The sequence below is a fragment of the Rousettus aegyptiacus genome, unplaced genomic scaffold, assembly GCF_014176215.1.
Source record: "Rousettus aegyptiacus isolate mRouAeg1 unplaced genomic scaffold, mRouAeg1.p scaffold_m13_p_6, whole genome shotgun sequence".
Classification (NCBI taxonomy): Eukaryota; Metazoa; Chordata; class Mammalia; order Chiroptera; family Pteropodidae; genus Rousettus; species Rousettus aegyptiacus.
The window spans coordinates 35,668,372-35,688,378 of record NW_023416309.1 but is presented as its reverse complement, the minus strand read 5'-3'; the positions used below and the strand labels follow the sequence as shown (position 1 = coordinate 35,688,378).

The 20,007-nt window shown below is 38.8% G+C and overlaps 2 protein-coding genes across 5 annotated transcripts in view; one reads left to right on the top strand and one right to left on the bottom strand.

The window, feature by feature from the left end:
• Positions 1 to 3,742, top strand: part of PDLIM1 (PDZ and LIM domain 1) — a 37,291-nt gene extending 33,549 nt beyond the window's left edge. The window contains exons 6-7 of the mRNA XM_016164240.2: positions 2,665 to 2,782; positions 3,198 to 3,742. Of these exons, the coding sequence (XP_016019726.2) occupies positions 2,665 to 2,782; positions 3,198 to 3,384 (305 nt within the window). The 3' untranslated portion in view covers positions 3,385 to 3,742. The remainder of the gene's footprint in view (positions 1 to 2,664; positions 2,783 to 3,197) is intronic.
• A 13,191-nt stretch (positions 3,743 to 16,933) lies between these two features.
• HELLS (helicase, lymphoid specific) overlaps positions 16,934 to 20,007 on the bottom strand; it is a 34,195-nt gene continuing 31,121 nt past the window's right edge. For all 4 annotated transcript variants that reach the window (XM_036222611.1, XM_036222612.1, XM_016164243.2 and 1 more), the window contains one exon: positions 16,934 to 19,332. In XM_036222611.1, the coding sequence (XP_036078504.1) occupies positions 19,238 to 19,332 (95 nt within the window). In that variant the 3' untranslated portion in view covers positions 16,934 to 19,237. The remainder of the gene's footprint in view (positions 19,333 to 20,007) is intronic.

Below are 20,007 nucleotides of genomic sequence, written 5' to 3'. Positions count from 1 at the left end.
GTTTGATTTCTAGGCAATGTGGAGCTATGGAAGGTTGTTGAGCAGTGAAGTAGAGAGAAAGCTGTGCTTAACTCAACTCATTTTCACTTTATTTCCAGAAAGCTTTCAGACAGATACAAGGTTCACTGGAAGAAGAGAAATTTGGAGATGTTCGTAGCCGCCCAGAGTCAGAAGGGAGCTGATATTTTTACTGTCAGCTAGTTGAGAGGGAAGGAAGAAGTGAAACTTGGGTTTGCAGGGTTGGCTGAAAAAGGGAAAGAGGAAAATCTAGCCAGCAGGTGGCGCTGCAGGAATGAACAGGCCACAACCAGCCAGCTTTGTCCAGCACACAGCCTCCTCTGCTCCTGCTGTGCTCAGTTTTGGCGAGTTCACTTCTCTTCATTCAAAAAAGGGATGTGGATTCTTCTCCTACCGAGTGAGGCTTGCATGTCCCTCCTTCCTTCTCTTCTTTTACCCTCTTGCGCCCCCTACCCTTTCCTGGTAATTTTTCTGCTGATTGAATGAGTTATGTGAAAAAAAGAGCCCATCGCATTAGAGACCCTGACCTCACTGAGTTGATTCCTTCCACACAGTCAGTTTTCATTCTGACCTGTCCAGATATGCAGAGATGCTGCCATTTTCTGCTTTTCACAAAGGATAGGCAGCCAAGCTGCAGTGCCAACCAGCCAGAAGATGAGGGAGCCTAATTTGGGATGCTTGGAGGCATGAAGCTGCCTACCTAGGCCCTTCTGAGATTCCTGTAAGGGGCCAGGATCAGGGTGAGATGAGGAAGGCATCCACTTTGGCTACAAAATTTAAGCGGATACCAAAAACTCAGTAATCAAAGACACGAATGATACTTTAATGCAGTATTTTTCAAAAAAATCAAAATTAAGGCCAAAAATAATCTATAATAAACTAAGTTGCAACTGTGGCCAAAGAAGGGAGGAAGGTTTGGGGAGGCAAACCTTGGACTCAGGAATAAGCAGAGCACCAAGGTGTTTTCTCCTGATGCACCTGCCAACGGAATAGCACCAAGCCTCTCCAAGCCTGTCTGTAGTGCTCACAGCTGAAAATGGTGGAAACTGCAGAGCCACCTAATTTCTGCCCCTCCTCACGTGTTGCCAGTTGGGCATGTGTGCTTATCAGCTCCCCCACGCAGCATGTTCCCAGCCCTGCTGGGGGGAACCAGAGAGACTGTGTGGTAAACAACCATGTTGGGCCAGGCTGCTTTGAGATATTCCCTCTTATTCTTCATGAGGCAGCCAAGTGCCCTAAGCTGGCTCTCTCGTACTAGTCAGGAGTGTGTTGTGTTGCAGCAACAAACACATTTCTTGCTCCTGTTTTGCAGGGCTCCTGGTCAGCAGTGGCTTGGCTGGGTTTGGCAGGCCCGGGCCTAGCTCCATGAGTCTTCTTATTCATAGCCCGGCAGAGGGAGGCATCACTCTCCAGGGCTTGCTGTTCTTGTGGCAAAGGGCAGAAGCTTGATGGAGACCAAATCACACGAGTGTACTTTGTACCTTTGTTTGAACAGGGATCACATCTGCTCACATTCCTTTGGCCAAAGCAAGCCATATGGCCTAACCCAAAGTCTGTGTTTTAATAAGCCCTCCTGCTGATTCTGATGCACAGTAAAGTTTGAGAACAGTTGCTATCGTCTAAAGAAGTGGGTTTTAACCAGAGGTCTAGGACAAGATTTCCTAGGGCCCCTGCACTTGGAGGTGCTCATTTAGCAGGCCTGGGCAAGAGCCTCTTCTATAAATTTTATGAATCTCTCCTGTTGCCTGGGATGCTCCTAGGTGCCTGTTCAGAACCATTATTGTGGAGACTTCCCTAGCTTCTTGGGCCAAAGCATGTTGGACTAAGGTAGGGACCATCATGCATTTGTCATGGCATTCATCTTTATTTCTGTGTATTTACTTGAGTCTATTGTTCACTAAGCCCTATGCTAGGCTCTGCGGAGTACCGAAAAGTATATGTTACAGGGTTCTTTTGTTCCAGTCATTTGCAGTCCAGACAGAGACTTGTGTAAATAGCTGATGAACGTAACAATACTGCTAGGCCATAATTACATAGTAATAATAGTAAAATTAGTAGCTTACCATTTTAATAGCTGCTATTGTGACACAGGGCTCTGAAGATTTGATGAACTAAGCTTTAGTCTTAGTACCCAGCACCTAGGAACCTATTTTGTACACATGGAATTACCAGGAGGATGCCGATGGTCCTCTGGCTGCTTGTGGCCTATTCTACTGTAGTGATTTTGTTCTTGTGAGTTGGGTTTCTTCTGGCATCTCAATACACTATCTTTGGATGATCAGATCACGTTTCATTCATTCATTCATTCATTCATTCATTCCATCTGTGTATGGTAATTTTACGTTCCCATGAGCGTTTGCATGTATTTAATCAGAATGTAATGTGTGTTTTGAGAGCCGACCAGGTACTATGGGAGAGCTTTGTGTGTATATTTTAATCTTTTTGATGTCCTGTGTTATCGACGAGGACACTGGGGACAAAAGATGTTAAGTAACTCACCCAGGATCACACAGCAGAGTCAGGTGTCTTTGCCTCCAGTGCCTATGACCTTGTCGGAACATTTGTATAACTGCGTGTGAAAGAACTAAATGGCCCTTAAGTCGCAGTCTTATACTTCCTGGCTAACCCTTGTTTTCCTCATTTTAGGGGATCCCAACAAGCCCTCAGGATTCAGAAGTGTTAAGGCTCCAGTCACCAAAGTGGCCGCATCTATTGGAAATGCCCAGAAGTTGCCCATGTGTGACAAGTGTGGCACCGGCATTGTGTAAGTATCTGCCTTCCCCAGGCATTGGAGCCCTGCAGGTGGGGTAAACCATGGAAAAATGGAGAGTGCTGGATGTTGGACATTTTGGGTATCATGGGAAAAACATGCCACCTAGAAAGTGGAGCAGAGAGGCTGGGTATGTCCTGTGTCCCAGAGCAGGGTGGTGGAGGTGTTCCTTGGCTATAGCACCCTTGGGATATGAACATGTAAAACCAGAAGAGGTAGGACTGCTCTGTTGAAGTGGGAGAGACTTCTGGAAGGTTTCAAGACTAATGTCCCTGGATTCCACGAATGAGAGGCCAGTTGGGAGGCCACGATCTGCCCTTCGAGGGGCTTCTTGAGAGGAGCCCTGGCCCCCATGCCGCTTCGGTGTGCTCATCACTAACGGAGCCACTTTCCTCCCTCCCTCCTGCAGCGGTGTGTTTGTGAAACTGCGGGACCATCACCGCCACCCCGAGTGTTACGTGTGCACCGACTGTGGCACCAACCTGAAACAGAAGGGCCATTTCTTTGTGGAAGATCAAATCTACTGTGAAAAGCATGCCCGAGAGCGGGTCACACCGCCTGAAGGCTACGACGTGGTCACTGTGTTTCCCAAGTGAACCCGCAGATCCGCACCAAATGCTCTTCTGCAGCTTGCCCCTGTTGCAGCTGGCCCTCTGTGTGCTCCACCCCTCTTTTCTCTGGGAAGTTCCTGCTTCATCTGGCTTTATCCCTGCTCGGTAAGCGCCGTGCCCCTCTGCCTCTGCCGACAGACTCGCACTGCTGCGTGGTGCCTGCTGCTGTGATTAATGAAAGATCGTTTTGCTTGGTGGCCCCCATGCCAGGATCACTGTGCTTCTCTTCACCTCAGTTCATCTCTGTTGCAGAGGGACATCAACCCCGTTTAAACCAAACTGAATTTAAATAGAGCCGACATCGATTTTGTTTTTACTCAATAAATGTATAGACTCTCAGGCAGTGTGGTGTCCTTTATCATTTTTTTTAAAATTACAGTGACATTCAATATTATTTTATATTAGTTTCAGCTATACATCACGGGGTTAGACATTTATGTAATTTATGAAGTCACGCACGTGGCGCCATACACCGTACAGTATGGTTGACTATATTCCCCTACACTGTACTTCACCAACTGTGACTATTTTGTAACTACCAATTTGTACTTAATCCCTTTTTGACCCAGTTCCCCAACTTCCCTCCCATCTGGCAACTATTAATTTGTTCTCTGTATCTATGAATCTGTTTCCATTTTGTTTGTTTATCTCGTTACCTACATTCCACATGTAAGTGAAATCTTATGGTATTTGCCTTTCTCCGTATGACTTGTTTCACTTAGCATAATACACTGTAAGTCCATCCATGTTGTCACAAATGGTAGGATTTCAGTTTTTATGGCCAAGTAATATTTCATTGTATAAATGTACCACATCTTTAATCGTTGATGCTTCCATATCTTGGCTATTGTAACTAATACTGCAATGAACATAGGAGGTGCATGTATCTTTTCAAGTTAGTGTTTTGGGTTTCTTCAGACAAATACCAAGAATTGGAATTGCTGGGTCATAGGCAGGTCAATGTTTAATTTTTGAAGAACCTCCATACTGTTTTCCATAGTGGCTGCACTGATTTGCAATTTCACCAACAGTACATGAAGGTTCCCTTTTCTCCACATCCTCGCCAACACTTGTTTGTCGATTTATTGATGATAACCGTTCTGACAGGTGATATCTCTATGCTTTTAATTCACATTTCTCTGATTACTAGTGACGAGCATCTTTTCATATGTCTGTTGACCATCTGTATGTCCTCTCATTTGTCATTTGACCATATGTCCTTTTTCCTATCTCGAGCCCCATGAGATTTCTGAGGCCTCTCCTCTTGTTCTGGGCTTCTCATTTATCTGAGATTTGCAGGCCTTTTCCTCTAGGTATGAGAAAACTGGCATCTGAATGAGCCATGTTCTTATATTTTTTTAAGCTTACTCCAAATTATTTTCCTTTGATACTGATGCAAGATATTTAGTTGTAAGGAAATGGTCATTCTGGGGTTTATTTTAGTATATGAATGTTTTCCAAATAATAGATGATGAGCATTACCAGTCATTAGAATATTCCATAATAAGCCCCTCTCTAGGCTGATTCCTGCCACCATACCCCTCTCTTTTTGGAATTAAAGCAAACTCAGGAACGTGGTCTTCAACCTGCAGACTGCCGAGGGAAATGGCAAATGTGTCCTCTTCACAGAAGAGACTGGGGACCCTGGCTGTTAAGGGGTCTTGAGTCAGAGCTCTCAAGTCACCACTGATCATCTCCTGGTGACTAACTTCTAATGAAGTCGTTCGCTCAAACAGTGGCATCCCCATCATTCCAGAAACAGACTAAACAATTTGTTAAGAGAGGTGGACAGGGCACTCCAGCTAACTCTCCTTCCTCTGAAAGAGCAAATCATCCTTAAGCAGTGTTCAGCACCACAGGTAATAGGTTATGCCCTTTATTGATGAAGGAACCAGCTTGGCAGTGCTTCTTTCAATATTAAAGATTTTAATTCGATAGCACTGGTAGGTTTTCATACCACAGATCTCTGAAACTAGAACATACCATGCACAGTTTAGATACAAGCAGTTCTGGTTTACAAAATCCAGAATGGTCCTTCCAGGCAGAAAACTACATCATGTTAAACCTCAAGGTTGGTTGGTTGGTTGGTTGGTTTTAACAATTAATCCTTACTTTCAAATCCACCTGTTTCTGAGTTCGTAAAAGGCAAGGGGGCTTAAACTTTGCAATTTGGGGAAATCACATGAAACGAAAGCTCTCTAAACCACAACTCGATTCACTTACAAATACAGTAACAGCTATGATTTGGGTTTATTGATTGGGAGGGGATGAATGTGTAATAGATTCTTAGAATTCTCTCCAGTTCTTTTTCTCAGAAAATTTGCCAGTAGTCAATGAGCCACGAAATCTATAAGCAATCAAGTAACTGAGCTCTCGCTAACGTTCTACCTGCTCCATTTCGATGAGGAAACAATCGAAAAAGTCCCGAGGATTGTTAATGTCATAAATTGCTTGATGTTCCCTTCTTTTCTTCGTAACATAAGTTATTAAATAAATATAATTTTCCATTATTTTTCTATGCCTCCCTAGGAAATAATGAAAGACAACAGGGAAAGCATTGTAGAGCTAGAAGAGTAAATGATATTTTATTAGGTAAAAAAAAAAAAAAATACTTAGAGAAGACATATACCATGTGCCAAGGCCTGACTACAAACTTTACTGTAAATATTAGTAATTCTCACAAACACTGGGACACTGCCTCTTCCAGAAAACTCCTCTCCCAGATCAACCAGGGCTTCCTTCACTGCTGGATACCCATGAAGCACCATGGTGGGCTCCATGCCAAAATACACCGTGAACACAGGGCCATAGACTTTTGAGAGCTGGGAAAGGAGATGCAAATATTAGCAAAAGAAGTTACAATTTGATTATGTATCGTGCCTGAGTAACAATGTTATTATCCCATTTTTAAGCTTTCATTTTGTGATCCACTGTTCAAAATCTTTCAAATTAAATAATTCGATAACGAGGTTGGTTAATGAAGCACGTATGTGCCAGGCAATGCTCGGCTAATTTGTACACGTGTTGCGATGAATCCTCAAAGCAGCACCTTCAGCAGGTTCATTTGCCCCACTTACAAAGAAGGATACTGCTGTCAGTAAATTCTAATTTATCCCCAGCATCTCATCGCTACTACCTAGAACACTGAAATTTGAATCCCTTCTTATTTGACCTCTGATCCTTGAGCAACGCATCAATTCTCAATGCCCACCTTGGACCAATACCCCGCTCACCACTGCACGGCCATGTGTAGAGCTCTTGCTTTAAGAATTCTGATTCAGTAGCCCTGTGATGAACACTAACATTTTATATTTTTTAAATTAGCCCACGTGTTTCTAATGCCCAGTCAAGTTTATGATCCACTGGTATTACTGGTGTAGAAGGAGAGCGAGCACCACAGAGGCAGTGCCAGGATGTGCAGCATCTCATGGAAGAACAATGTCTTTCACCTGCAGCATTTATACGGCACAGACGGCAGCTGTGCACAGAACCCAGACAGTCTGTTAACATCAAGCTGGCCCAGATGGATTATTTTTTCTTTCATTCACTTATACTGGTCCTTATCCCAGAACTACTTCCTTCATATAAGGCATAATTGGCTTCTTCAGAGAAGTTCAATTTCCATGGCTATTCCAAACAAAAAGCACTATTTATATAATAGATGACTTCTTGAATGAAGTCTCTGATCAAAAAAAAATGTCCTTTGTCATGAGGAGCTGTTTTCCCATCTCTTGCCACTTTATTATTTTGATTCCAGTATACAAAGATCTAAATGTATCTCCCTCACAAAATGCATTACTTCACTCCACTATTCTTGAGGATGACAAATCAAAACAATACTCCACAAGAAGAATTTTTTTCACAATGATACATGTTAACAATTTGATTTTCTATGTCACGATTTCTGTAAATATATTTTGATAAATACATTTTATTTAAAAGTAGATATCAATTTGCTTGCCATTGACAACCTGCTGGAGAAATATAAGACATACTTACATTGCTGAAGGATTTGCTTATGTTCTTCAGATTTGGCTGTAGAATATTTCCATAACTGGCAGAGGCGTAGGGCCAGGTGGGAGGTTCCCTTTTCCCATGTCTGTTCCCCAGGGAAAGGAGAAGCAAACAGGAGAGACAGAGGCCCAGGACCACAACCGGATCCATTACAGCTTTCTTCTTAGACAACAGGGAGTTTAAAATCGAAACTTTGATAACACTCCCTACTATTCACCCTGTGCCTCTTTGATGCCTAAGGAGATTAATAAGCTAGATCTACTTACTTTAATGTCTTTTCTGAAAGGACTTGGCCCACTTGTCGGCTTCTTTATAATGTTTCACCCTGGAGATGCTGATTTGACAAGTTTGAAGTGCATCCCAGATATTGTTTTTTTTATTTTTTATTTTACCATCCCATGTGTTTAAAAATCAGTAAAGTAAATAAATGGCTCAAAAAAATGATGAATATTTTGGATTCTCAGATTTAAGACCGGTTTAGAATTTATAACCTGTGAGACAATCCTCGTGTATAAAAAAAAGTTTATCCTTCAATGTTTTATCAGATCCTAGCATACTTTGTCCTCGATTATAAAAGCCTTATGGTTAGCTAAACATAAACTAGGGAACACAACTCATTAACTTTGAATATCTAAATACGAACCAAGTAATTAGCTAATTCACACACATTTTAACATCAATCTCCCCCACCAAGAGAAAAAAAAAATGAAAAAAATTATTTTTACCTTTCAAATGGGGAAAGGGAATCTCAGAGAGGATAGGACACCCATCCAGTGTCACGCAGCTCATAAGTGACAAAACTGGGGTTGCAACTTATGTTCTCTGGTGCCCATTGTGGTGCCCTATGGCTTACAACTCAGCTGCCTCAAAAGGAATTTCAGGAAAAGAAACAAACTCCTAAAACACAAATTTCTCTGAATGGGCACCCCATCGAGTGTTCACAAAATAACGGGCTCCACATTAAACAGAAGCCCTTATTTGACTACAAGGATAAAAGGGCCATAGATTCTCAAGAGAAGAACTAAAAGATGAAGATTCTACTCACTCCATCAATGCAGAAGTGAAACTTGGGCAGGTCTCTGAGGGAAGAGCCCGTGTCACAGAATTTAGGGAGAAGTCTTGAAAAACCGTGGCTTCCCCACCTCCCTTACTTCAGAAATCCTCCCACCTTCAGACACAGCCTTCTCTGTTATTTTTCCACTCTAACATTGTAAGAACCAATGGAATGAAGTATGCACAACAAGGAAGAAAGATTTTAGACAGGACAACAGACATAGATTCTGTGGGAGATGGAGGACAGGGACTTAACTAAAGAGACTTAGAGTACAGAACTAGCATAACATGCAGACCTGAACATGAGACGGGATTTAGTGATCATAAAAATCCGAATATCACTGTAATGATATACATTACTAGATTACTGTACAAAGATGTATTCTGTAAAGATATCATCTTATCAGTCCTAAAATGATTAGCACACTTAGTTTGAAGCACTTTGAGAAGGAAAACTAAGACTCGTCAAGACCACATTTACAGCACATACTCTCGTCCCTCATGTTACCAGGCAGAATGACACATCCATCATATCTCTTTTGATACACTCAGTTACTTTTGCCTAAGGTAAAGTTATGTCCATTTTAATGATGAGGCAGCTGGCTTGAAAGTTTCAGCACCTCGGCCAAGGACAAACAGCCTGCAGGTGGTGGCGCTCTAGACCCACATCCTCTGGGTTGTGAATGCTTCCTTACCCGAAAACACTCGGTTCAAGCAAGTTCCCCAGTGTTTCCTGAGTCATCTGTGACTTCCCTTCATTGGTGACTGTGACTGTGAAGTAAACATTAACCATGTTACTATTGCAGCATGGGTTGACTAAAGGAAGGGTCAGAAAAGTGTAGTTATGTAACCTGTAGAAGTTCGGTGAGTCCAGTTTTGGTGATCCCTTTATCTAGGACATAGAGTAGCATGACTTTGCTGCCTGACTCACACAGCTCTGGACTCTGACCGAGCAGCGCTACTTTCTCTTGCATGAAATGAATTTGATGGCTCTCTTTAAAGCAATCATTTTATTTCTTGAGAGATGGGTGTCTCTGCTCTTCTCCTCCTTTCTCTTGCTGAGGCTCCTGCCTAATCTATTCTCTTTTTGTAGAGTGAAAGAGTCACAGATAATTAGAGAATGAGGGATCAAAGCCCTCTAGTCTAATCCTGACTTTAGATTTTGAAGTAAGGAATTGGTGACTCGATGAGCTGCAGTGTTACTATGTCATCAGTATAAAACCTTGTCTAAGATTCAGGTTTCCAATTTCGAGGTCCGCGACATCTCAAATCAAGGGAATTTCTCATCACTTCCCAGATGGATGGCCAGAAGAGCCCAGGGTGAAGCCCTCCACAGTGACAGAACGGTTCAAAGTTCTGTGAGGGAAAAATAGTGAATTAGAACTGTTTATTTATCTGTTTGTTTGTTTGTTTGTTTGTTTGTGTTTATTATTTTATTCAGTGTTTCAGGTATACAATTCAACAATAAAGCACATATATGTGTGTGTGTGTGTGTGTGTGTGTGTGTGTGTGTATGGAGAGAGAGAGAGAGAGAGAGAGAGAGAGAGAGAGAGAGTGAGCATTGCATAGTCATCACCCAGAGATAAATTTCTTCCTGTAACCACATATTTGAGACCTTTTACCCAGTCTACCTCCCCCTCTGTCTGACACTCTGGTAACCACAAGTCTACTGTCCATGTCCATGTGTCTCTGTTCGCTTGTCCTGTATTTTTATTGCTTTTAGGTTTATATCCCACATGTAAGTGATATCAAGTGATTTTCAACTGTTTCTGTCTGACTTATTTCACTAAGCATGATTATATCAAGGTTCATCCACGTTGTTGCGAACGACAGTATTTCATCGATCATATGGTTGAGTAATATTCCATTGTATAGATGTATCACAGCTTCTTTAGTGAATCATCTATCGTAGGACACTTCAATTGCTTCCATGTCCTGATCACTGTGAATAACGCTGCTATCAACATCGATGTGGAAATATCTTTTCAGATATGTGTTTTTAAGTCTTTGAGGTGAATACTCAGTAGAGGGATTGTTGGATCATATGGTACATCAAATCCTAGGTTTTTTGAGGAACCTCCATACTTTTTTCCATATAGCTGTACCAACTTGCAACCCCACCAGCAGTGTATGAGAGTTCCTTTTACTCTCCATCCTCTCCAATAGTTGTTGTTAATTGTCCTTTCGATGACAACCAATCTAACAGGTGTAAGATGCTATCTCTCTGTGGTTTTCATTTGCATTTCCCTAATAGATAGTGATTTTCAGCATCTTTTCACATGTTTATTGGTCATTTGTATATCGTCTTGGAAGAAGTGTCTGTTCAGGTCGTCTGCCTATTTTTTAATTGGACCATTTGTCTTGTTGTTGTTATTGAGTCGTATGAGTTCTTTGTCTATTTTGGAAATTAGGCCCTTATTGGAGGCATTGTTTGCAAATATATTTTCCCATTTGGTTGGTTGTCTCTTTCCCTCATTGACCGTTTCTTTTGCTGTGCAGAAGCTTCTTAGTTTGATGTAGTCCCATTCATTTATTTTAGCTTTTACTTCCCTTACTTTTGAGGTCAAATTCATAAAATCCTCTTTAAGGCCAAGGTCCTTGAGTTTAGTTCTTATGCTTTCTTCTATACAAGTTATTGTTTTAGGACTTACATTCAGGTCTTAATACATTTGAGTTAGTTTCGGTGTGTGGCGATAGACAATAGTCTAGTTTCATTCTTTTGCAGGTGGCTTTCCAGTTTTCCCTGCACCATTTATTAAAAAGGATTTTCTTTCTCCACTGTATGTTTCTTGCTCCTTTGTCAAAAATTATTTGCCCAAATAAATATGGTTTACTTCTGGATACTCAATTGTTTCCGCTCTTCCGTGTGTCTGTTTTTCTGCCAATATCATGCCTTTTTGGTTGTAGCCACTTTGTAGTATCATTTGAATTCAAGCTGACTGATGACTCCAGCCTCGTTCAATTTCTCAGAATGGTTTTGGCGATTCTGAGTCTTTTCTGCTTTTATACAAAACTGATGATTTCTTGTTCTATTTCTCTACAAAAATGCAGGTGGGTATTTGATGGGGATTGCAATAATCTGTATAATGCTTTAGGTAAAAAAGGTCATTTTAACTATGTTGATGCTTCCAATTCAAGAACACGATATCCTTCCATTTCTATGCATCTTCTTCAATTTCGTTTAATAGGCTCTTATAGTTTTCATCATAGAGGACCATCGCGTTTTTCATTAAATTTATTCCTAAGAATTTCATTCCTTTTGTTGCAATTGCAAAAGGAATTATTTTTGCCACTTTTTCTGACACTTCATTGTTAGAGTCTAGGAACGCCATGCATTTTAGAACATTGATTTTGTATCCAGAAACTTTACTTTTTATGCTTATTATTTCTAGTAGTATCTTGAGGAGTCTTTAAGGTTTTCTTTCTAAAGAATCATATCATCTGCAAATAGTGACAGTTGGACTTCTTCGTTTCCTATTTGGATGCCTTCTGTATCTTTCTCTTGTCTGATTGCACTCGCTACGACCTCCAGTGTTACATTGAATAACAATGGCCATAGTGGACAACCTTGTCTTGTTCCTGATTTTAGAGAGAAAGTTTTTAGTTTTTCACCATTCAGTAAAAGTTGGCTGAGAGTTTGTCATATATGGCCTTCATTATGTTAAAGCACTTTCCTTCTATACCCATGATGTTAAGTATTTGTTCATAAACGGATGCTGTACCTGATCAAAGGCTTTTTCTGCATCTATTGATGCGATCGTATGATTCTTATTTTTTAATTTATGTGGTGTACCACATTAATCAATTTGTGTATGCGGAACCACCCTATATCCTGGGGATGAAGCCGACTTGATCGTGGTGTATAATCATTTTAATACGTTGCCGTATTCAGTTTGCCTGTGTGTTATTTATGATTATTGCATTTGTGTTCATGAGAAATATCAGTTTGTAGTTTTATATTTTCACTTTATCTTTAGCAGGTTTTGGTATCAGGTTATGAACTCAGAAAAGATCATGAATTGCCAAAGCCATATTGAGAAAATTGAAAGGTGCTGGACACTACACACTTCCCAACTTCAACTTGTACTACGAAGTAACAGTAATCGAAACGGCATGGTATTGGCAGCAAACCAGACGCGCGAGCCAGTGGAACAGACTTGAGAGTCCAGAAGTAAACCTACATTTCTATGGGCAAATATTTTTCAACAAAAAGCCAAGGCCTACATTGGAGGAAGGAAAACCAATTCAACAAATGGTGCTGGAACAGGAAAGCCACCTGCAAAAGAATGAAACTGTCGTCAATCAGCACACACCACAATTAACTCAAAATGGAGTAAGGACCTAAATGTAAGACCTGAAACAATAAAAGACAGAAGAAACCGTAGAAACTAAACTCAAGAATCTTGGACTTAAAGAGGATTTTATGAATTTGATCTCAAAAGATTAAATTAGATTGCTCGACTCTGTTATTCCTGGATCTCTGTTCTGTGACCTCGTATGGTTTCTCCTTCTTTGTTTTCCCCTTTTGGCTGCATTTCTGTGTCTGTTTCCATGTACTAAGCACATTTTTGATTAGAGACTTCATTTAAGAAGTCATCTAGTATATAAAGTGCTTTTTGTTTGGAATGGCCATGGAAATTGAACTTCTCTGAAGAAGCCAATTATGCCTGATATGAAGGAAGTAGTTCTGGGATAAGGACCAACATAAGTGAATGAAAGAAAAAAATAATCCTTCTGGGCCAGCTTGATGTTAACAGATCATCTGGGTTCTGCGCAAAGCTGCCGTCTGTGCCTTATAAATGATGCAGGTGAAAGACATTGTTCAAAGCTCCTAAGTCTCCCAATCTTATTGGCATGGCATTTTTTAGTAAATGTCCAGTGGCACAGTCCTGAGAAGAGTTCAGCTGCAGCCAATTAGGCTCAGCCTGTGCCACTATGGAGCCACCTCTTAAGATTCAGCAAGCAATCCACAGATTTTTTGCTTATAGTTGCCTCAAGAAACAATCCAACAGAGGCCAGCGGCCACTGTTGTGGCTCATCCTCTGAAGCGATATACTAATTTTGAGTGCTTTCTCACATGCTCTAACCTTTTTGGTTTGCAAAAGAAACCTGTAAACTAAGCTGGTCAGAAATGTTGTGGCTCATCCTCTGAAGCTATATACTAATTTTGAGTGCTTTTCTCACATGCTCTAACCTATTTGGTTTGCAAAAGAAACCTGTAAACTAAGCTGGTCAGTAAATATTAGCTCCATTGTTTTGAGGAAATAGATATTTACGTAGGTTACCTTACCCATGTTGGTACAGTGCACAGAGCAGTAACTGAAATCCAGGTCTTCTCATTTCAAGTCTGATATTTTTTCACATGCAAAAACTGAAAAATTGCTTTATATTCTCCCCCCCCCCCCAAATTTCCAGATCAATTGTTAAAAACTTTTAGAAAGGTCTACTCACTCTGAACTAAGAGGATTGCTCTCCTTACTTAATGTGCCTAAGCCAAAATTTTCAAGTTCTGCAAGCCAGGAAAATGTGTCAGAATTGCAGCTACATGTTCACAGTAGAAATGAACAGAGTTTAACTTGGGCAAAAAGAGGATCATTATCCCCTCCAGAGAAATGATCAACAATGCCTTTGTCCAAAGAATGGAGATTTTTATTTGGTATTTTGCGAGGCATAATGACACAACAGAAAGATTTGTTTGGATTTTGGTTCTTCCACTTAAGCATCATTTCTTTGGTAGTTTATTAATGATAATTTAAATTGCTAATATACAGTAGTAGTTATGACGGTACCTGTTATTTATTAAATATCAACTGGCAGACACTGCATGAAGTGTTTTATGTATGCAGTATCATTTGTCCACATCTTTGAGATTACTGAGTTTAATGTATAACTTTTTGTGCAAGGTCCTATTTAAACCCACCATATCCTTGAGGTAGTTATTTCCTTCATTTTGCAGTTAATAATTAATTACTAGAGGCATCTATAATATTGTATTACAGAACAAAATTTACAAAAACATGAAGTAATCACAAAGTACCTTTCTCTGACAACCAGAAAGATTTATTCCTAGAGAAATACAGACTCTAACTAAAGTGATAATAGTCTGTTTAACTAAGGGAAGTGGTTCAAAAACTTCCCTTAGTTCTGGATAACATCAGACCTAATTCTGAAGGTGTAGGCTGCCTGTTCAGTGACATCAGCTGCTGGCTTCAAACTCGTCCACTTCTCCATGTGGTTCTTGGCTTTTATAACACTGCTTTGCCAATAGCACTACTGCTTATTAAGAATTGCCTGCGTTCTGAAGTACTGCATTAAGGAGATCCTCAGAATACATGAATTCCGTTAGGCTGTTTCCAATGTACTTCACAGGGTTGGGTCAGTGATTTTACTTCCTTTTAAATGACAAAACTTGTATGCCTTAAAATATCTATCTTTAGTTTCTTCACCTGAAAATTTGCTATTTTACTATTAAAATAAGACATCTGTTGTCTACCTGATCTTTGTTCCTTTGTAGGTGACCTAGTTTTAGATTCTGCCTTTGATGTTCATATCTATACAGTGCACCCAGGTGATTTTCCTATCTTTTGTTTAGTACTCGATAAACTATGTCTTTCATTTTTCTTTAATTCTATGGCACTGAGTACTTAACCAATGTGTTCACTTGGCACTGCTTTTTAACTTTATTCCTGTTTCACATTTTCAATATGCTCATATGTAGTGAACAATACAGGTAAAAAGATTAAGTGCTCAATCTCATGATTATAAAAGGGCGATAAATTGAGAAGAGTAAGATCCTTGGGGGTGGGGGGCACAGTGGGGAGGCATGGAGATCTGAGACATTCATTCTGAGATGAAATGTGAGCTGAGACCTAAACATCAAGAAGCTAACTCTGCAAGTATTCAAGTTGAGGAATATGACCAAGCATCAAGTCTAGATAATGATCAATTATGTATTTTTATGATTACTTTTGTTCATTAGTAGTGCCTCTTCAGGTCTACTCAGACCTTGAACTTTATAATCCCTCCCATGAAAAAATTAAACCTGCCTTGTGCCAGGTATTACCTCTCTTGCACTCTAGTAGAAGCACAGAGGATTCAATGAAAGATGGAGAAAAGGCATAACTTTGGTGGTGAGATAAATCAAGGAAAGCTTCCTGGATGAAACCCCTTGCTCCCAAATTAGTCTGTCCTTGTTCCCCAGCACAAGTCATGCCAGAGAACTCATTTTGATAAAGCATTAGGATAGGATTCAACTCATAGCTTTCAAGTACCCAGAGAAATAAACTTGGGCGTCAGCAGCCACCCCAATAATCCTTACTTGAAAATTCAGTAATAAACAGAGAAAAGGGGAAAAAAACAAGATAAACGTGTAACTGATCTGCTCTCACGAGGTTTCCTTACCATTTATCTGTACCAAGAGAAATGCTATTTTTAACACTTCCCAAACTTCATTAATTCACATATTTGTCAGACTTTTGTGTGGGACAAATCTAGTGATAAAGGTTATGAGTGACCACCTTGGAGTAGTTACATAGGGCAGAGAGCCTTCTGAAATGCTAGAAACATGGTTATCTGGGTGGCTCTTCTAGTGGATACCCAAGAGTACACCAAAAAGCACTCAAAACTTCTGTGTTCTCCTCAGTATGTTGTACCTCAGTAAAAAGAAATTCGCCACATTTCCGTAATGACTAAGCTATTCTTATTTTTCCTTAAATAACTTTTAAAGCTAAAAGAATGAAACTTTTATCTGACCACCTTAATTGGGTACTGAGAGACATTCATACAGTATTTTATAAACATTCTAAAATACTTTACAGAAACAGCTCACATAATCCCATTCTCAAAGAGGTCTTCAGGTGGTTATTTCAGTAAGTCAGTGAAGGATAGAGATCTAAAAATAATACTCAGGAAGAAATAAAGACCCAGGGACATGACTTTTAGGGAAAATTATGGACAAATTAATCCTTAGGGTTGCATTTCTCAAACTGTGGACATAGCTTAGAAATTTGTTTTTATGTGTATTCATTTCAAATCTAAATTTATAGGCGCATATTCAAGGTCACATGACTGACAACCATTTCACAATTACAACTATCTGTAATTTATTTACTGCTCATACTTTCAAATTATATTGATACCATTTAAGACCTAGAGACTGTTTTATGTGCCTGTCAATTACTTGGCACTGTTGTCAAACTCGTGTCCTGGTCCTGAAAAATGGGACATTACAACATATGCTATTTTAAGCTTAGTTGCCGATTTAAGTTAAAAAATATATAGTAATTCTGCAAAAATGTAAATATTTGCTTTCATAATTCCTTTAAAAATCAATTAATCGACTATTTAAACATTAGCTAAATTGGGGGTATAAAATGTCTATAATAAAGACAAAGAATTACTAGATTGACAAGCTGAATCTTCTCTGAATGTAGTAGTTGTAAACCAAGGGATAAAGTGACTAAAGAAATGAAGACCAAAAGAGATTGTTTTATTTTTATCCACGATTCCTTGAACTTAATTTTTATAACCATAACTGGTGGTGAAGTATTAAAAACATAGTATGTTATTTGTAGAAATGTACTGGCCAATAAAGCAAACAGAATCATTAAGTAGCATAAACTTAAAAAGCTCAAAACCAAAATAATTCTTTGAAAGAGTATGGAATTTGTTTAAATCAACAGAAGTGCTTTTCAGGCTTCTTAAGAAGTGTTACTTCAAACTGCTGAAACTAAAAAGATTATATATAATTGCTAAGACATGGGTGAGATTCCATCAAACATATTTGCTTGGAAATGTTCAAGAACCACCAACACTATACATCTCAACACATTCAGGAACTGCCTAATGATATGGAAGAATGTCAATGAAACAAGTATTTTTCATGGCGATTTAATGAGGTGATGGAAGACAAGGTCTGGTTTAAGAATACTTTTTTATATGAGATGAAGCAGGGAGCATTTGTTTCAGTGTCATGGAATGAGAACGTCTGTTCCCCTCTGCCACTTAAATATTGGAAACTAAAAAAACAACAAAATGATGAAATAAATAAGCATTAAACCCCCAGAATAACAAAAGACAGAACACAAGATTTTGGAAGCTGAAAATAAATGTATGGGTGCTAACAGTCAAGAGGCTGGAGACCTACAAGTTCATAACTTAAAATTTGGGATAATTCGAGCTATTAGGCAACCAAGTAAAAATGTCAAGTAGGCAGTTGGATTTGACTTCAGGAGAAAGATTCTGGCTTGAGATAAAAGTTAAAGTCATTACCACATATTTTGCATTTAAAGTAACGAGAAAACACCGTCACAGGAGCCTCAAGCCCTCCTTGGGACATTCTAATGTTTAGGAGTCAAAGACATAAGAAAACAGCGGAGAAAACTGAGAATAAGTAAAGTGAGGTCACAGATGTCACTGGAAACCTTAATAAAAAGTTGCCATGGAGCAATAGAGATGAAAACACACCTGGGATGGGTTCAGGGGGAAAACTGGAGAAACAAAAAAGTGAACACAGACAACTTTTCAAGGGGTTTGCTATAAAAGAAAGAAATGGTTTTCGTGTTACAAAAGGAGGAGGTATTAGAGATGTGAGGACAGAAGTGAACCCACCATGAATGTACTATTAGGGAGAACGTGAGAGAGAAAAGACTTTGAAGAAAACAGTATAACTACTAAGAAACCAACTACGGTTACAATGGTTAGCATTACTGATCAGTAAACATTTCCAGTTTAAAACAAAAACAAAAACTGCTCTTTAGTCTGTTTTTTTTTTTTGGACTGTATATTCTCTCAAATTTTTACTTTTTCTTACAAGTCCTAGTTCCACCATCCTAAATTGCAGATAATCTGATCTACATTTGAATAATATACATGGCAGCAAGAATAACATTTTTCCATGAGATAAACAGCCTATACATAGAATGTATGGTTCAGGAAGTGTTCGGGATTTCTCTTCCTCATAGCCTGATGTATTTAACAGGGCATAAATTTTGTATTACTTATATTTTTAGGTCTTGTTTTCTTTCCTCTGATACTATTTCCTTTTCTACTATAGATTTTAAGCGTTTCCTATCTCTTACTTTGCATGATATGTTGACGCTTCCAGTTTCTGGCCTTTTGTTGAGACCCTACAGTTTCTTCCAGAGCCTTCTCTGCAATAACCCAAAATGCAGTTGAAATCTTTTTATGGCAAGTGTATTGTATTAATAAATGAAACCAAGATAAATAATGTTGAATTATAGTGTCAGTCAAGACTTTTGCTATTATTTCACCTGAGACATTCTTTTCTGAAAAATAATTTGATGAGATTATCTCATAATGAACATTTATTTGGTAAATTATTTTATAGAAACAGACCCTAAAATCAAACAATTTCTTGTTTAAACAGTAAGCATAATCCCAATCTTTCCCCCATCAAAAGCCTACTCCATAAACGAAGTACCAAAAACCCATGAAAAGTACTGTTAAAGAGGGGAAATGAGGGAAAGACATTAAACTTCCACAGGAAGACTGTATAAATCTGGCAGTGGTTAAGTACACATCAGGCTGAACCCAAGAGCACTACTGAATCTGAAAATTTAACTGAAAATCTAAATATGAATACTTCTTTGTTCTTAATAAGGCTCAGAAAATTACAACCTATTATGCAATGTTGCATCATGTAAACTGATATAATCCAAAAGTAAAGTGGACAATATGGATTTTAACACCAATATAGGTAAAATCTGTAGATGTAAACGAGAATTTTTAAAAGATGATCTTTAGCTCCAATTTAAAACAAACATTCAGGACTGGAATCTTCAGAATTTTCTAATATCTTGAAAATCCCCATCTTCTCTTTTATTGGTCCTGAGGCATTCATTTGATCTAAGAGAAAAATATTAAAACAAGTATTTATTTTTTAAAAAGTATACAAACCTAAAGAACCTTAAGAAACATATCCAATATATTATGAGACGTGAGTCATTTATCGAAAATTTTAAAGCCCACACTAATGTGGGCCCTTTTATTCCTTAATCATTAACAGCAAAAAATTAAAGTATATTATCTCATCATAACTAGAATTGGCCTCCTGGTTTTATTAGGAAATATCAGTTTCCTTATCAAAATCGTTTCTGTTGAATTTAAGATATACAGATACAGAGAAATCAAAAGAATACCCATTTGAATTGTGTTCTCAGAAATGTTTAAAAAAAAAATTTAAAAAGCCCAATCATGGTTAGTTTAAAAGCTGAAAATTTATCTTTACACACCTCCCATTGGCGATATATGCTCTTTTATACTTTTGTCATTGTGACAGCTGTGGAATGAAATATCCAGTGGTTTTATTTTGCATTACTCTGATTTCTAGAGAGGTGGAAACATCTTTGTATGTTCACTAACCATTTCTTTCTCTCCTCATAATCACCTGCTCATATATTGTCCATTTTTTTCTGTTGATTTATTATTTATATATGATAAACACTTCCCGTTATGTGTTGCAAATATTTGTGAGTTCTCCCTTATCTATTTATGGCATTATCTATTTTTACAGAAGTCTTT